The 22,389-nt window shown below is 40.1% G+C and overlaps 1 protein-coding gene across 5 annotated transcripts in view; it reads right to left on the reverse strand.

Annotated features, from left to right (window-relative positions):
- The window catches only part of FRY (FRY microtubule binding protein), a 508,702-nt gene that overhangs the window by 235,662 nt on the left and 250,651 nt on the right, over positions 1 to 22,389 (reverse strand). For all 5 annotated transcript variants that reach the window (XM_081126905.1, XM_081126902.1, XM_081126901.1 and 2 more), the window contains one exon: positions 13,270 to 13,323. In XM_081126905.1, coding sequence (XP_080983031.1) covers positions 13,270 to 13,323 — 54 coding nt within the window. The remainder of the gene's footprint in view (positions 1 to 13,269; positions 13,324 to 22,389) is intronic.

Genomic DNA, 22,389 nt, shown 5'->3' on the forward strand with positions numbered 1-22,389 from the left:
ATAAATAAATAAATAAATAAATAAATAAATAAATAAATAAATAAATAAAATAAAATAAAATAAAATAAAAATTAAAAGGAGCTGGGTCCTGGCTGGATGGATCAGTTGGTGGGAGCCTCATCTGGTACACCAAAAGGTTGTGAGTTCGATTCCCCATTAGGACACATACCTAGGTTATGTGTTTGATCCCCAGAGAACTCTCACACACGTGCCACTCAAGGTATACTACTGATACTAACAGGAACAGATGATCTTGCATCTCGACAGGAAGTGACACATTACTACCTCTGCAGGAGGAAGAAAAGATTCCTTCTTGCCTGGTAACATCTCAGCAAATGGGAGACTGCCGCAACTCAGTCAATGAGAAGCCACTATACTTCTAACTTTCAGTTTCCTCCAATGAACTCTTTTTTTACAACAGCCTCTCCCAAGTCCAAAAAAGAACATTCTCTCCTTTGTTTCTCTGGACTTGCATGTCCCAAACTACAATTCTTTGTTTTCCCCAAATAAACTCATTTGCTGGAGAAATATCTGGCTATCTATGTGTTATAGGTCAATAGCTCTATTATAAATGTATGGATTTATTTTGCCATATGTTTCCTGTTTATAAATGGCATATTTAACATATGAAGAAACTAAGGTGCCACAAAATATATAACATCTAGAAGAAAACACCAATAGAAGTTACTTAGAATGTCTGAGCAAATTATTTGGAATTATCTGGAATTTATACAGATAACATCAGTAAATATATGTTACACTGACTTGCAAATAGCTGCAACTTAAAGTAATATTCTCAGAACACCATATATGATGACTGATCCTTTACAAGCCATGTTTTCATAACTGCATGAGTGCACTGGAAAGATCAGCTTGTCTTGGGTTCAAGTTTCAGCTCTGCCCTGTGTTGGCTGTATGAGCTTGGGCATGTTGCCATTTCTTTGAAGCTCTGTGTTTTCAGGTATAAAATGGGACTTAAGAATACTTCACTGGGTTTTTTATGAAGACTAAATGAGATACTATAACAAGTGGGCACATAACAAACCTTCAAAAATGTCTTTCTTTTTTCCTTCTGCTATTTCCAAATATTCAAACTGAAGCACAGACATGAAACATTTTGACTTTAATTAGATCGTAGGCTAAATTAGTGACAGAACGAATGACAGAAGTTGATAAAAGAATTTGTTTATTGGAGCAGATAATTGCTTTTAGTTATATTGTACAAAAAAAAAAATTAAAAAGACCCACCTATCTTTCATCCAAGCAAAAACTATCAGGGCCTCCATTAGAACCCTCGAGTTCATGTTCCCATACTTTTCTGGCTCTAGCAGATGTATACAGTGACTTTGAAATGCTACTTGTAGAGGTAGCTGAGCAATGCCTGTCTGACATTAGTGCCATAGGAGAAAGGTAGAGAACACTGGGGTCCCCAGGTTTGCTGCCAACAACCACTTCCTCCAAAGCAAATGGGAAAAGACACTGAGATAGTAACTATTTTGGAAACAGAATTAATCAGTTAAATAAAACCAATTATTATAGGTCCAACTCATCTATACATCAGACTCTCAGGAACCTCTACCATCCTGAAAAACATGTTTGAGTGGAAATGTAAGAGAAGAATGGGCACATGCGGCAGTAGACAGGCACAGCTCTAAGTGCCTGTATTTCACTCAATGTAAAGAGTTTCCATAAAACACATTCAGCCCTCATTCAACTCTGCTGTCCCTTCCGTAGCCAAGATCTGTCCTTCCAGTCAGCTTCTCAATCAGCCGTGCATGATGATGCTTCCTCTTCCTGTCTCACTTCTTCATCCCTGAACCTTATTTCTGTTCCTGCCACACTGCTGACACCTCCATATGAAAGAAGAGATAGGACACACCCACTGGCCAAGCAATGGCTTTTTTGCAGTCATTTCCCTTGAAGTCTTCTGAGCAAATCATACTATTCATCAGGCTTCCCTTGAAATGCCTTCCTTCCTCCTCAGGATGCTATGAGGCTGCCAGTCTTAGTTACCCCCTGTACTTTCTGTCTTGCACATGGTTAATTATGCAATGCCAACATACAGTAAGACAATTCATCTGTAAAAATAAGGATCTGAGTCCTAATTCTGGCTGCTCAGGCATGAGCTCCTTTGGGGAACAATCATACTTCACTATGGGGAAAGCAAATCACTTCCACTTACTGTATGAGACTGTTTTAAGAAACAATGTCAGAGTGATAATACTTCAAATAGAAAAACATCATGCAGCATACAATTGTTTGTATCATTTAACTTATTGCATGTTTATGTCATCATTACATATGAGAAAAGGTCCAAAAGCCAAGGGCAGAGAAAGTCTACAAGAAAGCATATGCAGCTGGAAGGTATGTGGAATAAAGATTCCTTTGTTACTTTATTCAACAGCCAGAATTTTCATCTAATGCTGTCATTAGCCCATCCTCTACCAGGTGAGGGTTACATTCTCCCTCTGGTTGAGGGTTATCGTGGAGTGCTGTTTTTCACTTTTTAAAATGGGTTAACTTGATATTTGAGCTGTATTTGGTCACCATCTACCCAGGTCCACACTCATCAAAGGTTAGCTGTTGTTTCATTGGAGAATCCAATATAAAATGTCTTGGCCTTCATATTTAAAAAGGATGTCTGTAAACTTAGATAACAGAAGAAAGTCACTTGGAGTTACCCTGGGAGCTCTCCATGCCCTTCTTTCACAGGACGCTTTGCACAGATCAGCATAAGTGTTGCCAGTTGTAATCAGCCACTATTGAAAGTCAGTCTCCTAAACTATTTAACATTAATCTATCAACTATAAAAATGCATTCTACATGTCAATGAATAGCAACTACAGCAAAAGGCTTTCTCAAAGACAACTTCAGTGAGCTCCTGCCTGCTGACTTCTGGTTCTTTCTTGAGGGCCCCTGCACAGACTGCCTTCGTGGGCCATCCCTGCCCTGGAAAGCTGGGTCTTCTTAGGGTTCTCTCATCTTTTTGGCCACCGTTTCTCTGGACATTCTTTTGTGGGTCCCACTTTCTGATTCTAAGCTATATTTCCCCGTGAAATTCTTCACCCATTGCTCTACTCTCTTTTTGATCTTTCAGTGTTTGCTGAGCGACCATATAAATGAATGAGTCCATTATCTCTCCTGAGATATTCTACCCTCGCTGAAAACCCAGGATATATAAAATTGATTCATAACCTTTCCCCAAGCCTAGCCTTCCCCTGCTTGAAGAGCTCCTTATCCAAAGAAAATAATCCAGACTCCTCAGTGTGGCTCTGGTGGCCACTGGAGCGATGGGCTACCATCTACCTTTCCAGCTTCACCCCAGGCCACTCTCCAGCTCCCTGTTCTTCTCACCATCAGCTTCTTTGTCCACTCAGCTCCTCCTGTATAGCATGAGCCAAGCCAACTTGTTCATCTGGATAACAGGTATCTTTGAAACATCACTGCCCCTTGATTACTTTCTGTGACACACCTGTCCACCTTCTCAGATTCATTAACAGCTCACCTACCTGACCCACCAGCACTTGACCTATACCTCTGCTATTGCATTTACAAAGGACTATTATTTGTTTAGATGTCTGTTTTCCTCCTGGGCTTGAGAATTCCTCAAGGGTGGAACAGTTTTTGTGACCCCAGCACAGCCCACAGATCCTAGGAAGCTTTGGCCCCTCATCTTCATCGAACTGAATGGAAATGGCTCCAAATCGGGATTGAAAACTAGTTCCTTTTTGTTTCTCCTTCTCTCAACAAATATTGATTCTTCTTATATAATTTTACTTATAATTATTCTTTCTTTTGAGTCTCACTGTGTCCATTTTAGTTCCAGCCCTTTTGCTTTTATTTTTTTTTACTTTATCTTATTTTTTATTTATTTACTTTTAATAGATTTAATATTTAGTGTTGATAGTATTACAGATGTCCCCCATTTTCCCCCCATTGGACCCCTCCATCCCATTTCCGCTCCCTTCCCAAGCCTTCCCACACTATCATTTGTCCATGGGCTAAGCATATATGCATATCAGTTCTTTAATTAATCTCTTCCCGCCCTCTCCCCCACTTCCCTCTGAAATTCATCAGTCTGTTGAATGTGTCAATGTCTCTGGATCTGTTTTGTTCATCAGTTTATTTTGTTCATTAGATTCCACATATAAGTGAGATCATGAGATACTTGTCTTTCTCTGACTGGCGTATTTTGCTTAGCATAATACTCTCCAGATCCATCCATGCTGTCCCAAAGGGTAAGAGAATCCTCTTTCTCACAGCTGCATAGAATTCCATGGTTTAAATGTACAACAGCTTTTTTATCCACTCATCTACTGATGGGCACTTGGGCTGTTTCCAGATCTTAGCTATTGTAAATTGCACTGCTGTGAACATAGGGGTGCATAAGTTCTTTCTTAATGGTGTTTCAGGTTTCTTAGGATATATTCCAAGAAGTGGGATCACTGGGTTAAATGGTGGTTCCATTTTTTAGTTTTTTGAGGAAACTCCTTATTGTTTTTCATAGTGACTGCACCAGTCTGCATTTTTACCAGCAGTGTTCTAGTGTTCCCCTTTCTCCACATCCTCGCCAGCATATGTCATTTGTTGATTTGTTGATGGTAGCCATTCTATTCTGACAGGTATGAGGTGATATCTCATTGTGGTTTTAATTTGCATCTCTCTGATGATTAGTGACTTTGAGCATTTTTTCATGTCTCTTGGCCATCTGTAGTTCCACCTTGGAGAAATGTCTATTTAGGTACTTTGCCCATTTTTATTTTTATATTTTTTTGTTATTTTAAAATTTATCTTTATTGTTAAAAGTATTACAGGTGTCCTATTTTTTCTCCCCAATTGACCCCCTCCACCTCCCTCCCACCCCCTTCCCAGGCCTTTATCCTGTTATTGACTGAGTCCATGGGTTATGCATATATGCATATAACTTCTTTGGTTAATCTCTTCCCACCCACCACCCCCCTTCCCTCTTTCCTCTGAAATATGATCGTCTGTTGCATGGGTCAATGTCTCTGGATCTTTTTAGTTCGTCAGATTCTTTTGTTCATTAGCTTCTTCTTAAAGGAGACCCTTCAACATTTCATGTAGTACTGGTCTGGTGGTGATGAACTCCTTTAGCTTTTTCTTATCTGAGAAGCTCTTTATCTGACCTTCAGTTCTAAATGATAGCTTTGCTGGGTAGAGCAATTTTGGTTGTAGGTCCTTTTTTTTCATCACTTTGAATATTTTTTGCCATTCCCTTCTGGCCTGCAAAGTTTCTGTTGAGAAACCAGTTGACAGTTGTATGGGTGTTCCCTTGTAGGTAACTATCTGCTTTTCTCTTGCTGCTTTTAAGATTCTCTGTTTGTCTTTAACCTTTGGCATTTTAATTATGATGTGTCTTGCTGTGGGCCTCTTTGGGTTCCTCTTGTTTGGGACCATCTGTGCTTCCTGGACTTGTAAGTCTATTTCTTTCCCTAGGTCAGGGAAGTTTTCTGTCATTATTTTTTCAAATAGATTTTCAATTTCTTGCTCTCTTTCTTCCCCTTCTGGTACCCCAATAATACAAATGTTGGGTCTCTTGAAGTTGTCCCAGAGGCTCTTTATACTATCTTCATATTTCTGGATTCTTTTTTCTTTTTGCTCTTCTGGTTGGGTGTTTTTTGTTTTTTCATGTTCCAAATTGCTCATTTGATTCTCAGAGTCCTCTACTCTACTGTTGATTCCCTGTAAATTATTCTTCATTTCAGTTCATGTAGCCTTCATTTCAAATTGGTCGTTTATTGTCATCGATTTTCTCAATTATTTTCATCATACTCTTACTAATATCCTTGAGCATCCTTATAACCATTATTCTGAACTCTGTATCTGTTAGCTTGCTTGGATCTATTTCATTTAGCTCCTTTTCTAGAGATTTCTTCTGTTCTTTCCTTTGTGACATGTTTCTTTGCCTCCACATTTTGGCTGCTTCCAGGTGTTTGTTTCTATGTATTAGGTAGAGCTGCTATGTCTCCTGGAATTTGTAGAGTGGCTTTGTGTAGTAGGTGTCCTGTAGGGTCCAGTGGCTCAGCCTCCCCAGTCACCTGAGCTGGGCCTTCTAGGTGCTCCCCTGTGTGGGTTGTGTGCTCTGACCTGTTGTAGTTGAGTCTTGGTTGCTGTTGGGGTCACTGAGAGGAATTGGCCCCCCGGCCAATCAGTTGTGAGGACCAGCTGGAACTACAGCCAAAGAGCTGATGTGCTGGTGATACCCTTATGGAGCAGGATTTACTTCAATGGAGCTTTGGTGTTCACCAAGTGTGCCCCTTAAGTGTGTCACTCATGGATGTGGTAGGGTTGTAATCCAACGTGGTAGAGTCTGACCACCAGGTGCACTGTCTTTGGGGCCTCCCGGGAGGTGTAAAGTCAGCCTCTGCCAGTGCTTTGCCCAGGGCCACCCAGCATGAGCTACACAGCAAACCATAGTTGGCTGTTACTTGTGCTGGGCTTGGCGTTGTCCAGGAGAGGCCAAGCTATGAGCCAATGCAGGCTGCCACTAGTGCCAGGCCTGGGGCCACTTACCAAGCTGTATGGGGCCCGCTGCTGCTTGTTTGAGAGATTTTAGGAAAGTCCTAAACATAAGGCTCGAGAGGCCACTTGCAGAGAAAAGCCACTGGAAATGGCTTTGATGAGTTTGCAAGTAGGGAGGGGCGGGGTCTCCTGGAATCACCCACTGGGGAGGGGCCAAAGGTGTGAGTCAGGTGCTAGCCATTCAAATATGGCACCTGCCTGCTGGCTCTGTGGGGGAGGGTTCACCCAGGGAGCAATGGCCTCTGCCAGCTCTTCTGCCTGGAAGAAAGCTGCCCCTCCACCTCTCGCCCCAATTTCAGGCAGGTTAGTTCCTCCCCAAATGTCCCAGGTTCTTTTCAAGCTGCTGCCGGGCATTGGGGCTCAGAGGGAGCGCGTCTGAGTGAGTCCATGCACTGGCCCTTTAAGAGGAAAGCCTGGGACTCCAGCAGCCTCTGAGACCCTTAGCGACCGTCCCTGCTGGTTTTACAGCCGGAAGTTGTGGGGACGTCTCTTCCCGGCCCTGGAGCCCTGGGCTGGGGGGCCTGATGTGGGGCTGGGACCGCTCACTCCTCCAGGAAACCTCCGCCACTGAAATATTCCTCCTGGGTTTAAACCATGGCACTGGCTATGGGCCTGCGGCCGAGTCTCCACGATTCAGCCCTGATCTGCTGGCATCTCCGCCCCTCTTTCCGGTCTCGATGCTTCTTCAGTTCCCTCCTTGAAGGGCTTCTGTTCAGCCAGATTTCAGGAGGTTCTGAGTGATGGTGGTTCTGTATTTTAGTTGCAATTTTGATGTGGTTGTGGGAGGCGGCGGGCACAGCTGCTACCTACGCTGCCATCTTCTTTCTCTGTGCCCATTTTTAAATTGGATTGTTTGTCTTCCTTTGAAGTTGTATGAGTTCCTTATATGTTTTGAATATTAACCCCTTATCAGGTGTATCATTGGCCAATATGTTCTCCCATACAGTGGGCTCCCTTTGCATTTTGTTGATGGTTTCTTTTGCTGTGCAGAAGCTTTTTATTTTGATGGAGTCCCATTTGTGTATTTTCTCCTTTGCTTCTCTTGCCCTAGGAGATGTATTGGCAAACATATTGCTCTGAAAGATGTCTGAAATTTTTGCTGCCTATGTTTTCTTCTAGGATTTTTATGGTTTCACGACTTACATTTAAGTTTTTTATCTATTTTGAGTTTATTTTTGTGCATACACAAAAATAAGTTACATACTTATAACTTATAAGTATATAACTTATAAGTTGTTGGTCTAGTTTCATTGTTTTTGCAGAGTTCTGGCCCTTTTAATTTCAAATCTTTATCAATGCCCAACCTCCCCAGATGTCTCCATGCTTCAAAAATCTCTCTGTTCATGAACACGGTTTCCTTGGAGTAACATCAAGTCGCCACTATGATCACTTTGATCCTAGCATGTATGAGACTAGGCCCCACCCACTGGTATTAAGGTCTCCCACAGTCTGGTCCCTTCCTACCTGATCTCTCCCACACTGGAGGTAAATTTTGTGTTTCAGTAGAAAAGTATGCATTGGTTAGCACACATCTCTCTCTAGGGGTTACCTGATTCTGAGTCTAGGGGGGCTCTGTACCTTTTGAGCTATTTAAAAACTGTGCGTATGGTGGATAGCTGATGGCAATGCAAAATAATGCCTGTTTATAGTTGGAAAAAATTCTGTCTGGTAAGTTCAACTGACTTCCTCTCCCACTGTGGAAGAAGCCAGTTGTGCCTCTGTTTGCACATTCATTTCAACATTCCTGATTTATTAACGTGTCTGTTTTTTATACTCTTTTCTAAACTGTTTGTAATGTTCCTCTTTAATAATGAGTTAGGTAAATTCTTTGGCACATGTTCATTTTATATTTCAATGAGTGATGAAGTTGCCTTTTTCTGAAGGTTATTCTTTAACAATACACGACTCTGCTCAACTAAATTGATCCATTTGTCAACCCCCCAGATAACTTATAATGCCATTTTTCTGTTCAGGGCCTTTGCATAAAATGTTCCTTTCTTCTGAAGTTTCCTATCCTCCTCACCAACACCCAGTGAAATCCTATTAGTCCCATTGTGTTAAGCACCTGAAAAACTATGTCTGCCTCTTCTAGAAAGCATTTTCTAGTCACCTGGCCCTGAAGTACATGTCTTCTGTCCCCTGAAGTGTCATAATGTTTATTATCTGCACCATTCATGTGACACTTCTTATACAAGAGGGCCCATGTCAGAGCTGTTAGTGCACTACCTTGTCATCTGCAAAGCAGGAACCATATCCTTACATCTCTTTGTCCCAGCAGAGCTGAGTGCACGTATCTACACACACATGCACACAGAGACACACTTAATAAATGTTTGCCAAAATAAAGAACTTATTACCAGGACAATTTTTCACTCACCTCATTGTCTAAGCCCTGACCATTAATTTAGGCATTTAAAATAAATTAATGACAGTATACATTTTCAAAATGCTGTTGGAAATCTCTTCTACCTTTATTAATTCTCACCACTGGTAAGACTTCCTTGCTAGCAGAGGCTGGAAGCCCTCCCTGGGCTCTCAAGGGCAGGGCACAGTTTACTCTGCTGGTCCTTCCATCCTGGAGCTGACTCACTAGCCTGAGGCTATAATTTATCCTATTACACACGTCTACTTTGTCTCTACTGCTAGGCTAGGGGCCTCTCCAGGGCAGGCACCATGCTTCCTTCACATTTATTTCTACAAGTGAGAGTAATGCTTCATACATGGTAGCCACATAGTAGGTGCTGTGTAAGAATGTGTCAAGTTTATATTCATGAAATTTGTAAAAAATGAAATTCTAAAATTAAGGGCACAAATTTCTAGCTCTCCAATGTGCAAAGCTGTCACTAGGTTGACTTGCTCCCACTAATACAGTGCTTTAAAAAGCTAATCTTATTTAGACATCTTGTCACTTATGAAACAATAAGGCTTTTTTCTAAGTCTATTCTATACAGTGTTAGTTTGTAATTAGGTTAAGTTGAGAAGTATTAAACCAATAGTTAATTAAATATAAAAGAAATTGAAAAGAAAAGTTAAGGAAACATGAGCTTTAATCTCCCTCTCTCTCCCCGCCATGTATATGTGTGTGTGTGTGTGTGTGCACACACACACACACATTTAAATTTAAACTGGACAATTTGACCAATTCTAGGAGAATTCCACAGTGGAACAACAGAGATATAGAACTGAAAACAGTAATCTCTAGTGGGCATTTTGGCAAAAACAGGCTATCTAATATTTAGTGGAGACAGGTTGTATAGAATCTCCCCAATCCTTCTTATAGCTATATGTGGCCATGTGATTAAGATCTGGCCAACTAGATATAATCAGAAGTGCTATGTGTAATGCTGGGATATTGTTTTTTTGTTATTACTTGTTTTTTTCCTCTAATTCTTTTTCCATTTCTCCTTCCTGCTGCCTGAAATCCAGATGCAATTGCTGAGCTCCAGAAGTCCAAATGGGCCATAAGATGACCTTGGGAATGCATGCCATACACAGAAAAAAAAAATATATTGATACTGAGCTGATATTTTTATACTGCTCAAACATGAGAAAAACTTCTGTCTTGTTTGAGCTACTGTTATTTTATATGTCATTTGCACCCAAACCTAATCTTAACTGATACAGGTCTCTGATCCTTCACTTGTTGAAAACACCCCTCTGAATCCTCACCAACTTAGGTCTTAGAAATATAAGCATGTTGGAGTGTGAAGATCACATGCTTCATAGTCAGAAAAATAAGGATTCCAGTCTTTGCACCTTCAGGCTTTCATCATAGAGTCCTGGGCAACCTCTTTGTGACTCATTCCCATTAAATGTAATACAGAGATAATGTTAATAATGAGACCTTCTGGGGGTTCTTGGAAGTACTGAGTGATATCAGATCAGATAATACGTGAGAAGGGGCTTGGTAAATTATCAAGGATTATATGATTTTAAAAGTTTGTTTCTATTTCTAGAAAGTGCAAAATAAATCATAAGCTTGTTAAGTGGAGGAGGAAACAGGGCCACCCAGGATGAGGCACTGAAAGTTGTAGAAGCCCAGCTTCTGTAGTGTATCGTTCACGCCAGTGAAATTTCAAAGGAGGAAACTGAAAAAAATATTCTCTAAAAGGGACCAGTTGGATGCTGTCCACAGGATGTACTCAGCATACTGCCTCTCCTAAGTAAGGTAAGTACTGAATAAATGTGGCTTCTACTATTACTACTGTTTCCACCATTACAGCAATGGCATCTATACCAGGCAAGGTGGCATCACAAGCATGCTCTTTTCTCATAGACAGACCTCTATGTCAATCTGAATTAAAATCCTACTGCATGCAGTCAGAAAAGGGGGAATTACATTACTTGAACATTTAATATGAAAAGACTGAGAGAGCCTGATATATTTATTCATGGCCTTGCCAATAGAGCCACAATTCTGATAGTTTGCTGTCAAAATAGAGGCTGGGTATTTTCAAAAATGACTATGTTGACTTTTTGTCATTGAATCCACGGGTGGACCAACTTCAGTCATGTTTCCATATGGCCTGGGATAGACTTTGTAGGTTGCCTTCTCTCACTGTTCATGTGTACATTTACGGTTTAATGATGAGGGGATAATTGTATGGGTCTTATTTGAAAGTTACCAGTGACCATCTCACTACTGGGTCCCTCCCGAATATGTAGAGATGTGTTACAGATCAGTGCTTCTCAAGCTAAAATATGTGTCTGGGTCACCTGGGGATCTCATTAAGCTGCAGACTCTAATTCAGTAGCTCTGGGACAGGACAGAGATTCTGCATTGCAATATTTTGAGCAGCAAGATCAAAAGTATTATAGCTAATTAAGTGGCAAAGTGGGCATTTAAGCCCAGGTCTGTCAAATTCCAAAGGCTATCTTTTCCACAATGCTGAAATGCAGAACTAGAGTGCTGAAAATAAGTGAGATTGTGTTTAAGCCAAATTATTTAAGATAACTATTATCTGCAATGTTAAAATTTAGAAGTACTGTTTCCCCAGAGAATTAAGAAAGAGGCACATTAAGCTGGGGGAAAAATAACATCATATTTTTAATAGGTTTAATCTTTATTGTTAAAAGTATTACAGATGTCTCCCTTTTCCCTCTGTTGGCTTCCTCCACCCCACTCCCACACCTCCCTAAACCTCATGTTTTTTGAGGAAAGGACAGTGAGGATCTAACAGGATAGAGATGAAGTATACAAAATAGAATGAAAAATTATGAAAGACAGATGATAAATATTTACATTCTTAAAGAGGACAGAGAGAGCCACAATTTGCCACATGTCCAAAATAATGACCCCAAACATTCACCTGGGGTCTCCGACCACGCAAGCATCCACCAGGTGACAACTGAGGATGACAGGACTAGAGAAGACAGCTCCATGACATGAAGGGAGAGCACACTCCATTTCAGCATCATCCCAGAAAACAGCCAGCTCTGCCAGCAACCATGTAAACTTGGACCCACAGCAGCCTTCGGAGACTGGCTGTGAGCATGAACATGTGAGCACGAACAGCTTATAAAATACAAAATGGAGGTTTTTGTCTCTACAGTCAGCCCTTACATTTTTGGTTAGTCCTCAAATGAGTCTGGACTTTATGGGCCAGAGAATTTTCCTCTTGATTCTGCATTAAAGACAGTTTCAAAGCCTTGCAGATAGTGTACTCCCTGTGTGTTCTCCATGAGACAATAAAACCCCACTATATTAGGTCAAGCCACGGTGCTTTTAGGAGTATTTTATCTCTGCTGTTGGCACTGAGTATTTTGAGAAGAACATGCTATCCTTTCTCTCGTTTACTGCAGAAGTTCAGGAATACCACAAACACATTTCCAACTTCCCTGTTGTCCTGTTATCCTTCATTCTTCAACATACCTACAGCCTTCCTGAACTTACTGAACCAGAATGTGCCAGATTTGGTTATTACCTACCATTTAGAGTGGGAGGTCCTTTTACTAGTCCTGATCTATTTTCAAAGAACTTTCTTTGTATTTACTTCGTCTTGTTTTGTTCATGTATCACCTTGATTAGCATCTAAATTACTATACTGTTTTATAATTATGGTTTAGGTGGTTTCTCTCTCCCAGGATTGTGAATTCTTAAAGGGCTAACACTTGTCCTAGATTTTGTCACACCAGTGCCTAGCACTGTGTCAAGCAAATAGTAGGCATTCAAGACAATATAATATGAAAACATGAATTAACTCCAGTGCAGAGATCTGATCATCACAGCACAGTGAGTCTTCATTTAATGTCCTTGATAGGTTATGCAACTTTAAGCACAATGATGTATATTATAAAACCAATTTTACCATAGAATAATTGATATAAACAAGAGTTAAATTTCTACAGCATCTCATCAACATTATAAGGAAATGACACTGAATGAAATCATGTTATTCGAGGACCTGCTGCATAGTTTATTCAGAAGAATCTCAATAAGTTTTTAAATGGAAGTTCCTTTATCTTTTTTCAGCTTGTTTAATTCTGATATACAAAGATTTAGGAAACAATCAATTGAGGGCCTACTCATATTATTCCAACACTTCCCAGTTCTTTGTGATTTAAATCAATAGACATTTACTGAACATCTCCTTTGAGACACAGCTGTAAACAAGCTACAGAATCAGCTCCCAAGACCACACCCCACCCTCTGTGAGGAAGCTCGGACTTTTGTGTACTTGAAAATAACTAAAAACCAGACTATAACATATGTAACATGTCACATACTTGATCAAATTGGGGATCTTCTCCACGTTGTAGGGATTTCGTCAATGGCTTTTCCTAACAAGAAAAAGAATATGTACAAGAAATTAGAGGCTCTTAAATATTACAAAAGAATTGCCATTATTGTTATAATTTTTCTCATCTGTTTCTCCCATTATGGGATGAAGAGCAACAGTTTTCAAATAAGAACCTCCCTTACTATTCTAACTTTAACTCATAGTATTTGATCTTTACTGTCATAATACTTTACAGATACCTTCTATTTAACCAAAACATTAAAAATCTAATGCTATAAGTGATATTGCATTTTTCAATGGAAATCACATTGGAATAAAAACTGTGGAATTCATTTGACAAATTTTACTACCTATCTTGGGACTTGACAGACAATAAAAAGTTGAAAGTGATACACTAGTCCAAGCCCCTAGCTTTAGAAACAAAATAAGGTCTAATTATTAGTGTTGAGGAACAACCTACTAATCACACATTTACTGGTAATAATCAGTGAATTTGGGGCATGTTACTTGACTTGTACCATATCTAAATCTCTTTAGAAATAACCTGGGTAGTGATGAAGGTCTACAGAAATATTTTTTCCTATCATTACCTCTTTGTTTATATTAGAAAGCCTTACCTGACATTCTAGCATTTTATTACTATTAACTATTTATTCTTACTTGTTTCTTTTTTTTTTTGGTATGGAAGTTAATACTGATCCAAATCTGGTTTAGCGTTAGAAACCATGCAAAAGTTATATATCAAAAAATAATGCTGCACTTTAACCAATGTAGATGTCCTAGGTAGACTACATTTACATTTTGCCAATCAGATAGACCCTCTCCTTGACTCACTTCTCCAACCTTCTCCTTTACCAGAAAAAAACCGCTATGTACCTAAGGTGGATGTAAGCCCCACCTTCACCGCCAGACTGAAGAATCTGAAGCTTTACCAAGAGTCATATGAGTCAATTACTCTGTTTCATTTGTAAAGTACACAGCTTAAAAATGTGTATTTATCTAAAACAAAGAGAATACTGGGTTCTTAAGGGCTAACCAACATTTTTCTCTTCAAAGCACACTGTCTAGAAGGTGCTAGTGGGAAAGGGAATACAAAAACATGCCTGAGGGCAAGGAAGAGTGATGAAAGTAGCAACAGGTTAAGCTGATTGGTCAACAACAAGGTGCAGCCTGGCTGGGTGTGGCTCGGCGGTTGAGAGTCGACCTAGGATCCAGGAGATCATGGTTTGATTCCCAGTCAGGGCACATGCCCCGGGTTGCAGGCTCGATCCCCAGTGGGGGCATGCAGAAGGCAGCTGATCAATGACTTTCTCATCATTGATGTTTCTATCTCTCTCTCCCTCTCCCTTCCTCTCTCTGAAACCAATAAAGATATATATTTTTTAAAAAAGAACACAGGTGCAGCCATTACATTGCAAAGCATTCTCTGTATAAGTGGAGGTTATAATGTCATCTGAAGTTCTTTGTAGAACCAATTAAAATACAAGTATGAACATCAAGGAAGTGAAAATAGGTGGTGTCAAGTCCCACAAACATCCTTGGAACAAGCGCAGTGTAGTAAACATTTCTACAGTGTTTTGTTGATTCAGCACCCCATGGGAACTGACAGCTAACAATGTGTCCAATGCTGTGTGTGGAGGAATGCTGACCAATACAGGGTTCCCGCCACTGGGGGGAGAGTCTGAAACGGTGAAAGCGGCCAATGACCTCTCAGGAGTGTAATCTGTACTTGTCCATTACTCAGTATCAGCCCAACTGCCACTTCCTCAGGGAAGCCCTTCTCCGTGTCCTCTCCCAACACCACGTCCAGACCCCTATTACATGCCTGCAAAGTTCCAAATACTTTTCCTTTCACATGCATCACAGTGTGGAATCATGTACAACCGTGCATTCACCAGGATGAGCTGGGTGCCACCCCCACTAGACTACAAGCTCCAGAAATGCCAGGGCCTCTGTTTCTCCCAGCACTAAGGTTAGAGGGCACGGCATTGCTTGGTAATGGCCAAATATTTGTCACAGTAATCTAAGCCTAGGCCAATGACATCCAGTTTCATTAAATATGAGATCCTCTTATTTGTGTGTGTGCATTTTGTTGTAAGTTAAAAATGGTTTTAAGTACTTTTTATTGTGGCAAAATATACATAATGTACAATTTACCACTTTAACCATTTTTAAGTGTAAATTTCATTGGCATTAGGTACCTTCACAATGTTTTTCAACCATCAGGACCATCTATTTTATGAGGACTCCTTTTAATGTCAAAAATTTTCAAAGAATTCCCGACCACAAAACAGACTCACACCCCAAACATACATACATGATAACAATTCTATTTTAGTGTCTATTATATTTAAAACCATACATAATGACAGAGCTAGTACTATGACTTCAATGATACTTAATTTATTTTTAAATCCTCACCTGAGGATGTGGTTTTATTGATTTTAGAGAGAGGGAGGAAGGAAGAGAGAGAGAAGGAAGAGAGAGAAGAGAGAGAAACATCAATGTGAGAGAGAAACATCGATCGGTTGCCTCCCATATGTGCCCTGGCTGGGGACTGAACCTGAGACCTGAATATGTGCCCTGACTGGGAATCGAACCCACAACCTTTTGGTATACGAGATGACTCTCCAACCAACTGAGCTATGATACTTTTAAATGGCTTTGTTCTGTGATAGCAACAATACTCATTTTACATACATTAGGAAAATAGTAATACATCTACATTAGAGACCACAGTTTACTCAGCCAAGAGTTAGTGCTTGGCACACACGTGGACCTGTAAACCCTGCATTAACTCAGGAGCCCATACCTAGGGAACTGGTGGTTGTTCATCCACTATCACCTGAAAGGCAAGATCCTGCCACAGTGGATGAAGGCAGGTAACCATGTTCTACAACACCCTGAAACTTCCCATGCCTAAAAGTTATTTTCCCCCACTAGTAATGGGGTGGGAATGCCGATAAATGTGATATTTTGTGCTTACAAATATTTGCATACATATGAAGAAAGCAACATATTGCAAGTCTGTTTCTTTAGCAGGCAAAGTCTATGTGGTAAGTGGGTGTCATACACAAAAGTCAAGTTCATTTACCAATAACTTAGGTTCAGTGCTTCAATAAAATAACATACCACTACACTAAGTTTTCCTTAACTATTTTTACACTAATACCCTGTCTTCATCATACAAAGACTTAGTTTCAATGTCACTTCCCAGATTAAGCCCCTCGCCAGTTTTCCCTGGCAGAGTTGCTGGTTAGTTGCCACATGGCACTTGGATTGTATCTATTCTTGTCATCATTTCTATGGAACTGTAACTTGTCAATCTCTCACATTTCTAGTACACAGTTGAACTTATTATAAGGGTTTGTTAAGTGGCTGAACGTATCCCTATGCTATGAGGAATACAGCTTTGGGCACTGAGAATCAAGTTCACATTTTGCCATTTTCAAGATTACCTCTGCATCAGCATAGATTTTAGCAATGTTAGGAGGTTTAAGAGTAGACATGGAGAAGAGACTATCATGCTGGCTAAAATATAAAAAAGAAAAAGAAAGGATGAGGAAAGGAGGGAAGGAAAGAGAAAGAGGGAGAAGAGAGAGGAGGGCGGCAAGCCTGCTCAGCTCAGAAGACAGCCATCTGAACACAGGGCAGAGATCAGTAAGGTTTGTGCCCCTTTGAGAAAAGACAACTGCAGAGGTGAGGTTCTCCTTGAGGTGTTCTAAGGAGGAGACCAGCTGCATGGAATCCAATATCTGCAAGAATCTAAGATCTGCACATTCCAGACATCCTGGTTCTCAAAGAGCACTAAATAAGTAGTGCAGTGAAATGAACACAGAATAAACAGTGGGTATTGAAAGAACAAGTGGAAATGGAGGCTCTCAGGGGAGGCTCAAAATAACCATCCCATTCGTCCAGTAAGAACCTTGTGCTTTGTACGCTTTTAAAATTTGTCTTGGTTTTATATTTTGGTACAATTGTATTTATTTACTGAAGGTTCATTGAGTTGAATGATACATTTAAAAAAAATAATCCTGAAAAACATGAATTTGGGGTAACAGATTCCTGAAAATTCTTAGTGGTCTGGAGCTGGAAGACGTTCACCTGTGACCCTGCCTTGCCCAGGAGCTCCAGCTCACTAGGTGACAGGGGACAAAAGAGGTGGCAAAGCTGAAACATTGGGAGACTCAGTATTGAACATCAGTGGCTGTTAATGGCCCCCCCCAAACAGAAAACTAGACATTCAGTCTCTCCTGATGGAAGCAAGCGTTATAAAATAGTCTTGACAAAAAATAAATAAACAAATAAAAATCAAGCCTGTATCTGACCAAGCCTTTAGACATATTTCTAATTTTTAGGAAATATAGGAATGCTAAATAGAGGAATAAGTTACATTCTACTACAGGGATGCAATCAGCAATATCCAGCCTGAAGGAGAATGAATGAAAGATGTTTCTTCAATAAGTAAGTTGCAAGGGGGAGAAAAGAGAAATGGAGGGAGGTTCTACTGATTTTTTTAAAAAGCCTATTGCAATGCGTGGCTCTTATCTGGATCCTGATTCAAATAATCTGTTTTTAAAAAGTATAATGTTTCTGAGACCATTGGCAATTTGAACTCTAATTACATATTTGATGATGTTAAGAGATTATTAACTTTTTCGGTATAGCAATGCTATTGTAGTTTTGTTTTAAAAATAATCTTTATCTTTTAGAGATACATGCTTAAATACTAAGAGGTCATATGGTTTCTAGCATTCGCTTCAAATAATATTGGAGGGAGGTGCAAGGAGTGTGTAACAAACTGGCCATGAGTTGACAATTGTTGGAGATGATCACAGGGTTCATTATGCTGTCTTTCTACATGAGATGTTTGAAATTCTCCATTAAAAACCAAACAACAAAAACTAAAAATGGAAGAATATGATGCATCACTTCTGTCACTGTTTAACAAAAACAATCCCTTTTCAAAATAGTATGAGGCACTTCCTAAAACTTATTGCAACACCACTTACCCAACTTCTATATTTTCCTAATGGTATTGCAGAAGGGACCCACTCTGCAGCTCTTCCCACATCCAGATAGGATTTGGGTGGCAAATATCTTGCCTGCTGTGAGATAAAGAGCACAGCTGTCCTGACCCACCCAAGTGGGACTTCTGTGGGTCATGAAGAGTGGTATAGGATTGACAAGTATTTCCACAGGAAAAGAGAGAGGTCCCTGTTTGTGCTTTTCACACCTGGGGAAGTTCCAACTGCCCCCACCCTCCTTAAGAAAATACAAACTCTAAAAGCTCTTTGTGTCCCTACCTACCTAAATCAGCAAGGAAAGCCATTGACTTTCACCTCAATTTTCAAACCATTTCAGTGTATACTAGCTACATTTTCATTTTATAGTCTTTTCACACTGGGCCCCTCTGTAATCTGCAAGAGAGGAGATATCCATAAACGACAGGACATGGGCAGTTAGACAAGTCTAGAGAGAGTCTATGTATCAAAGGAGTTTTATTTGAGGGATACAAGGGGCTCATTTAATATATCACTTTCTGCTTCTGACATTTTACTGGCCTAAAAAAAAATTCCAAGTGTGCCCCATGCAGGTAGGACTTCATTAACCTAAAAAAGTTCCAAATTATTATTGCCCTCAGAGATATTTCAATAAACATGTAACCAAGCAATGCCACGAGAGTTAATGTGAGATTATTCAATTTTTCAAATATAACATCAACCTTTCTTAAGGTGCTATTTTAGTGTCTTATAATTAATACAACAGTTGATTCTAGTAGTTCAATGCTGGTAGGGTTGGAATCTGAGAAATTTGAGGTTGAATCGTAGGCCCCTTGTTTACAACACATGGACCTTACTTAGTCTCTTTAAACTTCAGTCATCTTTTGGGTAAAATAGGGATAAATATTACCAATCTACCTCATTAGAAATGAAATATGAATGGCACAGAGTATTCAACAATCAATAGTCCTTATGATTATTAAAATTTCTAACACCATTATTACTGGGATTAGATAAGATTAAAATGTGTGTCACCTTTTCTAATGCTCAGCAGCTGAAACTGAGCTCCACGTGTTTTGCTGGGGCAGTGCACGCCCATTAACATTAATTAAAGCTTTAGTTTTAGCTTCCATGATATTTCCGAGTGTAACTAGAAAGCTGTATTACAGAAAGTAGGAAAAATTATAAAGATTAATTGCCCTTCTCTCTTAAAAACCAAGCTCAATGTTATTACTATGACTTTAATTCTTAATACATAATTTAGAGAAAACCTTTTAATTTAATGGTGGGATGAGATAAAAACAACCAAGTTAAAAATTAAAAACAACCAATCACCACCACCAAACTTCTCCAATCTGGAAACTATAGCGATTTTGATTATAAGAACATATTTACACATATCTAATTCAGGGTTTTGATAACATCAGTGGTGATATACCATAATATGCATATTTGGTCTGCAAAGTTAATGAATTTTCAGAACTGAACCTCTACAATTGGGATCTCTCTTCACCAGAACGTGAGGAAAATAAGGAGTGAACTGTCCCATCCCCCTGGTCCCCTGGTGATAGTGCTCTTCAGAGCAAAGAGCTGGGCCAGCCATGCAACACCACTGAAGCCTTTCCTCTAACTACCAGTGCACCGTGGCAGGCCTCCTAGTTAGCCTGAACCAAAGGAAAATGGGCTCTAGGTATCTCCATGTGGGACACAGGTTTTTCTCTTCAGGTCTCATTTGTGCTAGCCTGGACTCAACTTTGGAAACAGATATATGGAGTGAGACAGAGGCCTCACAGTTCTGAATATACACTATTTCTCCCCAAAAGACTCCCCAGACATGAGGGGCAACCAGGGCCCCAGAGTCTGAATTGTCTTAAAAATATACTCTGGTCATTTTGATGACCTACAGGGATCACTGAACTTCTGGTGAAAATGGAGCACCCTTGATGCTTGACTCAGATTGCCCGTAGTAAAAATGGACACCACTCCTGACATGCTGACCAACTTTCTAACAAGAACTAATGAGCACTATTAAGACCCTTGGAGACCTGTGGAAGTAGGGTGCTTATAGAAACTGACAGAACTGTGTCTTTTTTTTTTTAGTCTATTCAGTTACCAAAATGAATTTTCTTAAACAAAACAATATATGCTGGTTTTCACCCAAAATCTTGGGGAAAGAAGTCCCAAGATCAAGAGAAGGATAATAGAGAGTACCTCAAATCAGCTAAAGGCACTAGCAAGTAAGATGCTGTGAAGTACCCAATGACATGAGACGAAATCTGGACGACTATTTGACACTTAAAAAAAAATATATATATATATCTTTATTGATTTCAGAGAGAGGACAGCGGGGGGAGAGAGAGATAGAAACATCAATGATGAGAGAGTCATTGATCGAGCCCACAACCCGGGCATGTGCCCTGACCGGGAATCGAACCCCGATCGCCTGGGTCCTAGGTCGACGCTCAATGGCTGAGCCATGCCCGGCCAGGCATGGCACTTCTTTTAAAAAACAAAAAACCCTGAAGAGACTCTGTCCTATTTGCTGCTGGCTTTGCACATTTCATTAAGCTTACTGCTCTGCCAAATCTACCAGTCCCAAGTACAAATCCAGTATTTGAACAGTAAAGAGGAAACTTCAGTTAAATTCAGCTACAGAGTCAATCATCTTAATTGAACAAAAGGGCAGCTCCCAGAGGCATTTTCTTTCTTTTTTTGTTTTAAACTACCAGCAGCTACTGAGACATGTAAGATACCACTTTCACTCACCTTTCTCTGGATTACATTCTACTTTGTTGATGTTTTTTACTTTTTTCCCCAATATATCCCAATAAGTGTGCATGCTAATGTCCTGTAAGTAGACATTCAGTACATGTGGGTGGATCTTCCTTGCCTCCTCCAGCACCTTGCTCCATCAACCAGCTCCTCACTCCCCCTTAGGCCAACCTCCTCCTCTGTTCTGGCTCTTTTAATCAGCTAACAATAAGTGTAGACCTTGTTTTATCTTGGCGCCTGCCCTGAGCGCATGTCCACTTCTGGCCACTGTTTTCTCTACCCTACTTCTCATCTTTGGTTCTCCAATGAGTGGTCTACATTTCCTGTCTTCCCTTCTTTCTTTCTTCAACCACCTGCAATCTGACTTCTCTGTCACCACTAAAAATAGTCTCCCTACAGGCCCCACTGACTTCCCAAATGACAAATCTAGTGGCCATTTGTCAATATGTTTCTTTTGGGACATTTCAGCTTCAACGAGACACTAATGATTACTCCCTTCTTGTCACTTGAATCATTCCATCTCCCAGTTTTTCTCCTACCCCTTCATAGGCTTGTATTTCTTCTTAAGTATTTATATTCCCCAAGGCTATCTTTGGGGACTTGAAATCAATTATGTTCTGATTTATCTTCTGGCACCACTAATACATCATCCCCCCCCCCCCCCCATACACACTTACTCTTTTCAGACTGAGCCAAACCACCTCTCGTCAGAAAATCCTACTTGTCCCTCAAGGTTCATTTATTCCACCACTTTCGCTGATCACCTTTACAAGAAGTGACAGCCCAGTTTCACTCGTCAATAGCTCTTTGTATTCTCTAGTTCTCATATACCCACCCATTGCCAACCTACTATTCATGTATACATCATTTCCCAAATAGATTAAAGCTTGGACTTTGGAATCAATCAGACCAAGGTTTGAATTGGGGCATTAACCCTAACTATACCACCTTCGGTAAGCTTTATCAAATCTCTCAGTTTTAGCATCTCTGACTAAAAATTAAGAAGGCCATGAGTGTAGTCTTTAAGAGCAAGGATCCCACGGACAGATAGTCCAGGTTGAACACCAGCTCCACCACGTAGTATGACTTTTGTAAAGTTGTTTAACTTCTATATCTCAGTTTTCTTGTGGGGTGGTAAAAGTACCTACCTCATACTGTGAAGATTAAGAACAGTGCCTGGCACTCAGTAGGCACCAAGTAAACCTGGCATGTTTTTATTATTATTACCTGTATCTTCTAGGGTTATTGTGAAGATTAGTTGCCTGAAAAATTATAGCTAAGCAAAAAAGGGAAGTTATTCTTAAAAAAGTCTGTCTTACTCCTCTTTGCAT

The sequence above is a fragment of the Miniopterus schreibersii genome (genome assembly GCF_964146895.1).
Source record: "Miniopterus schreibersii genome assembly, chromosome: 2".
Lineage (NCBI taxonomy): Eukaryota > Metazoa > Chordata > Mammalia > Chiroptera > Miniopteridae > Miniopterus > Miniopterus schreibersii.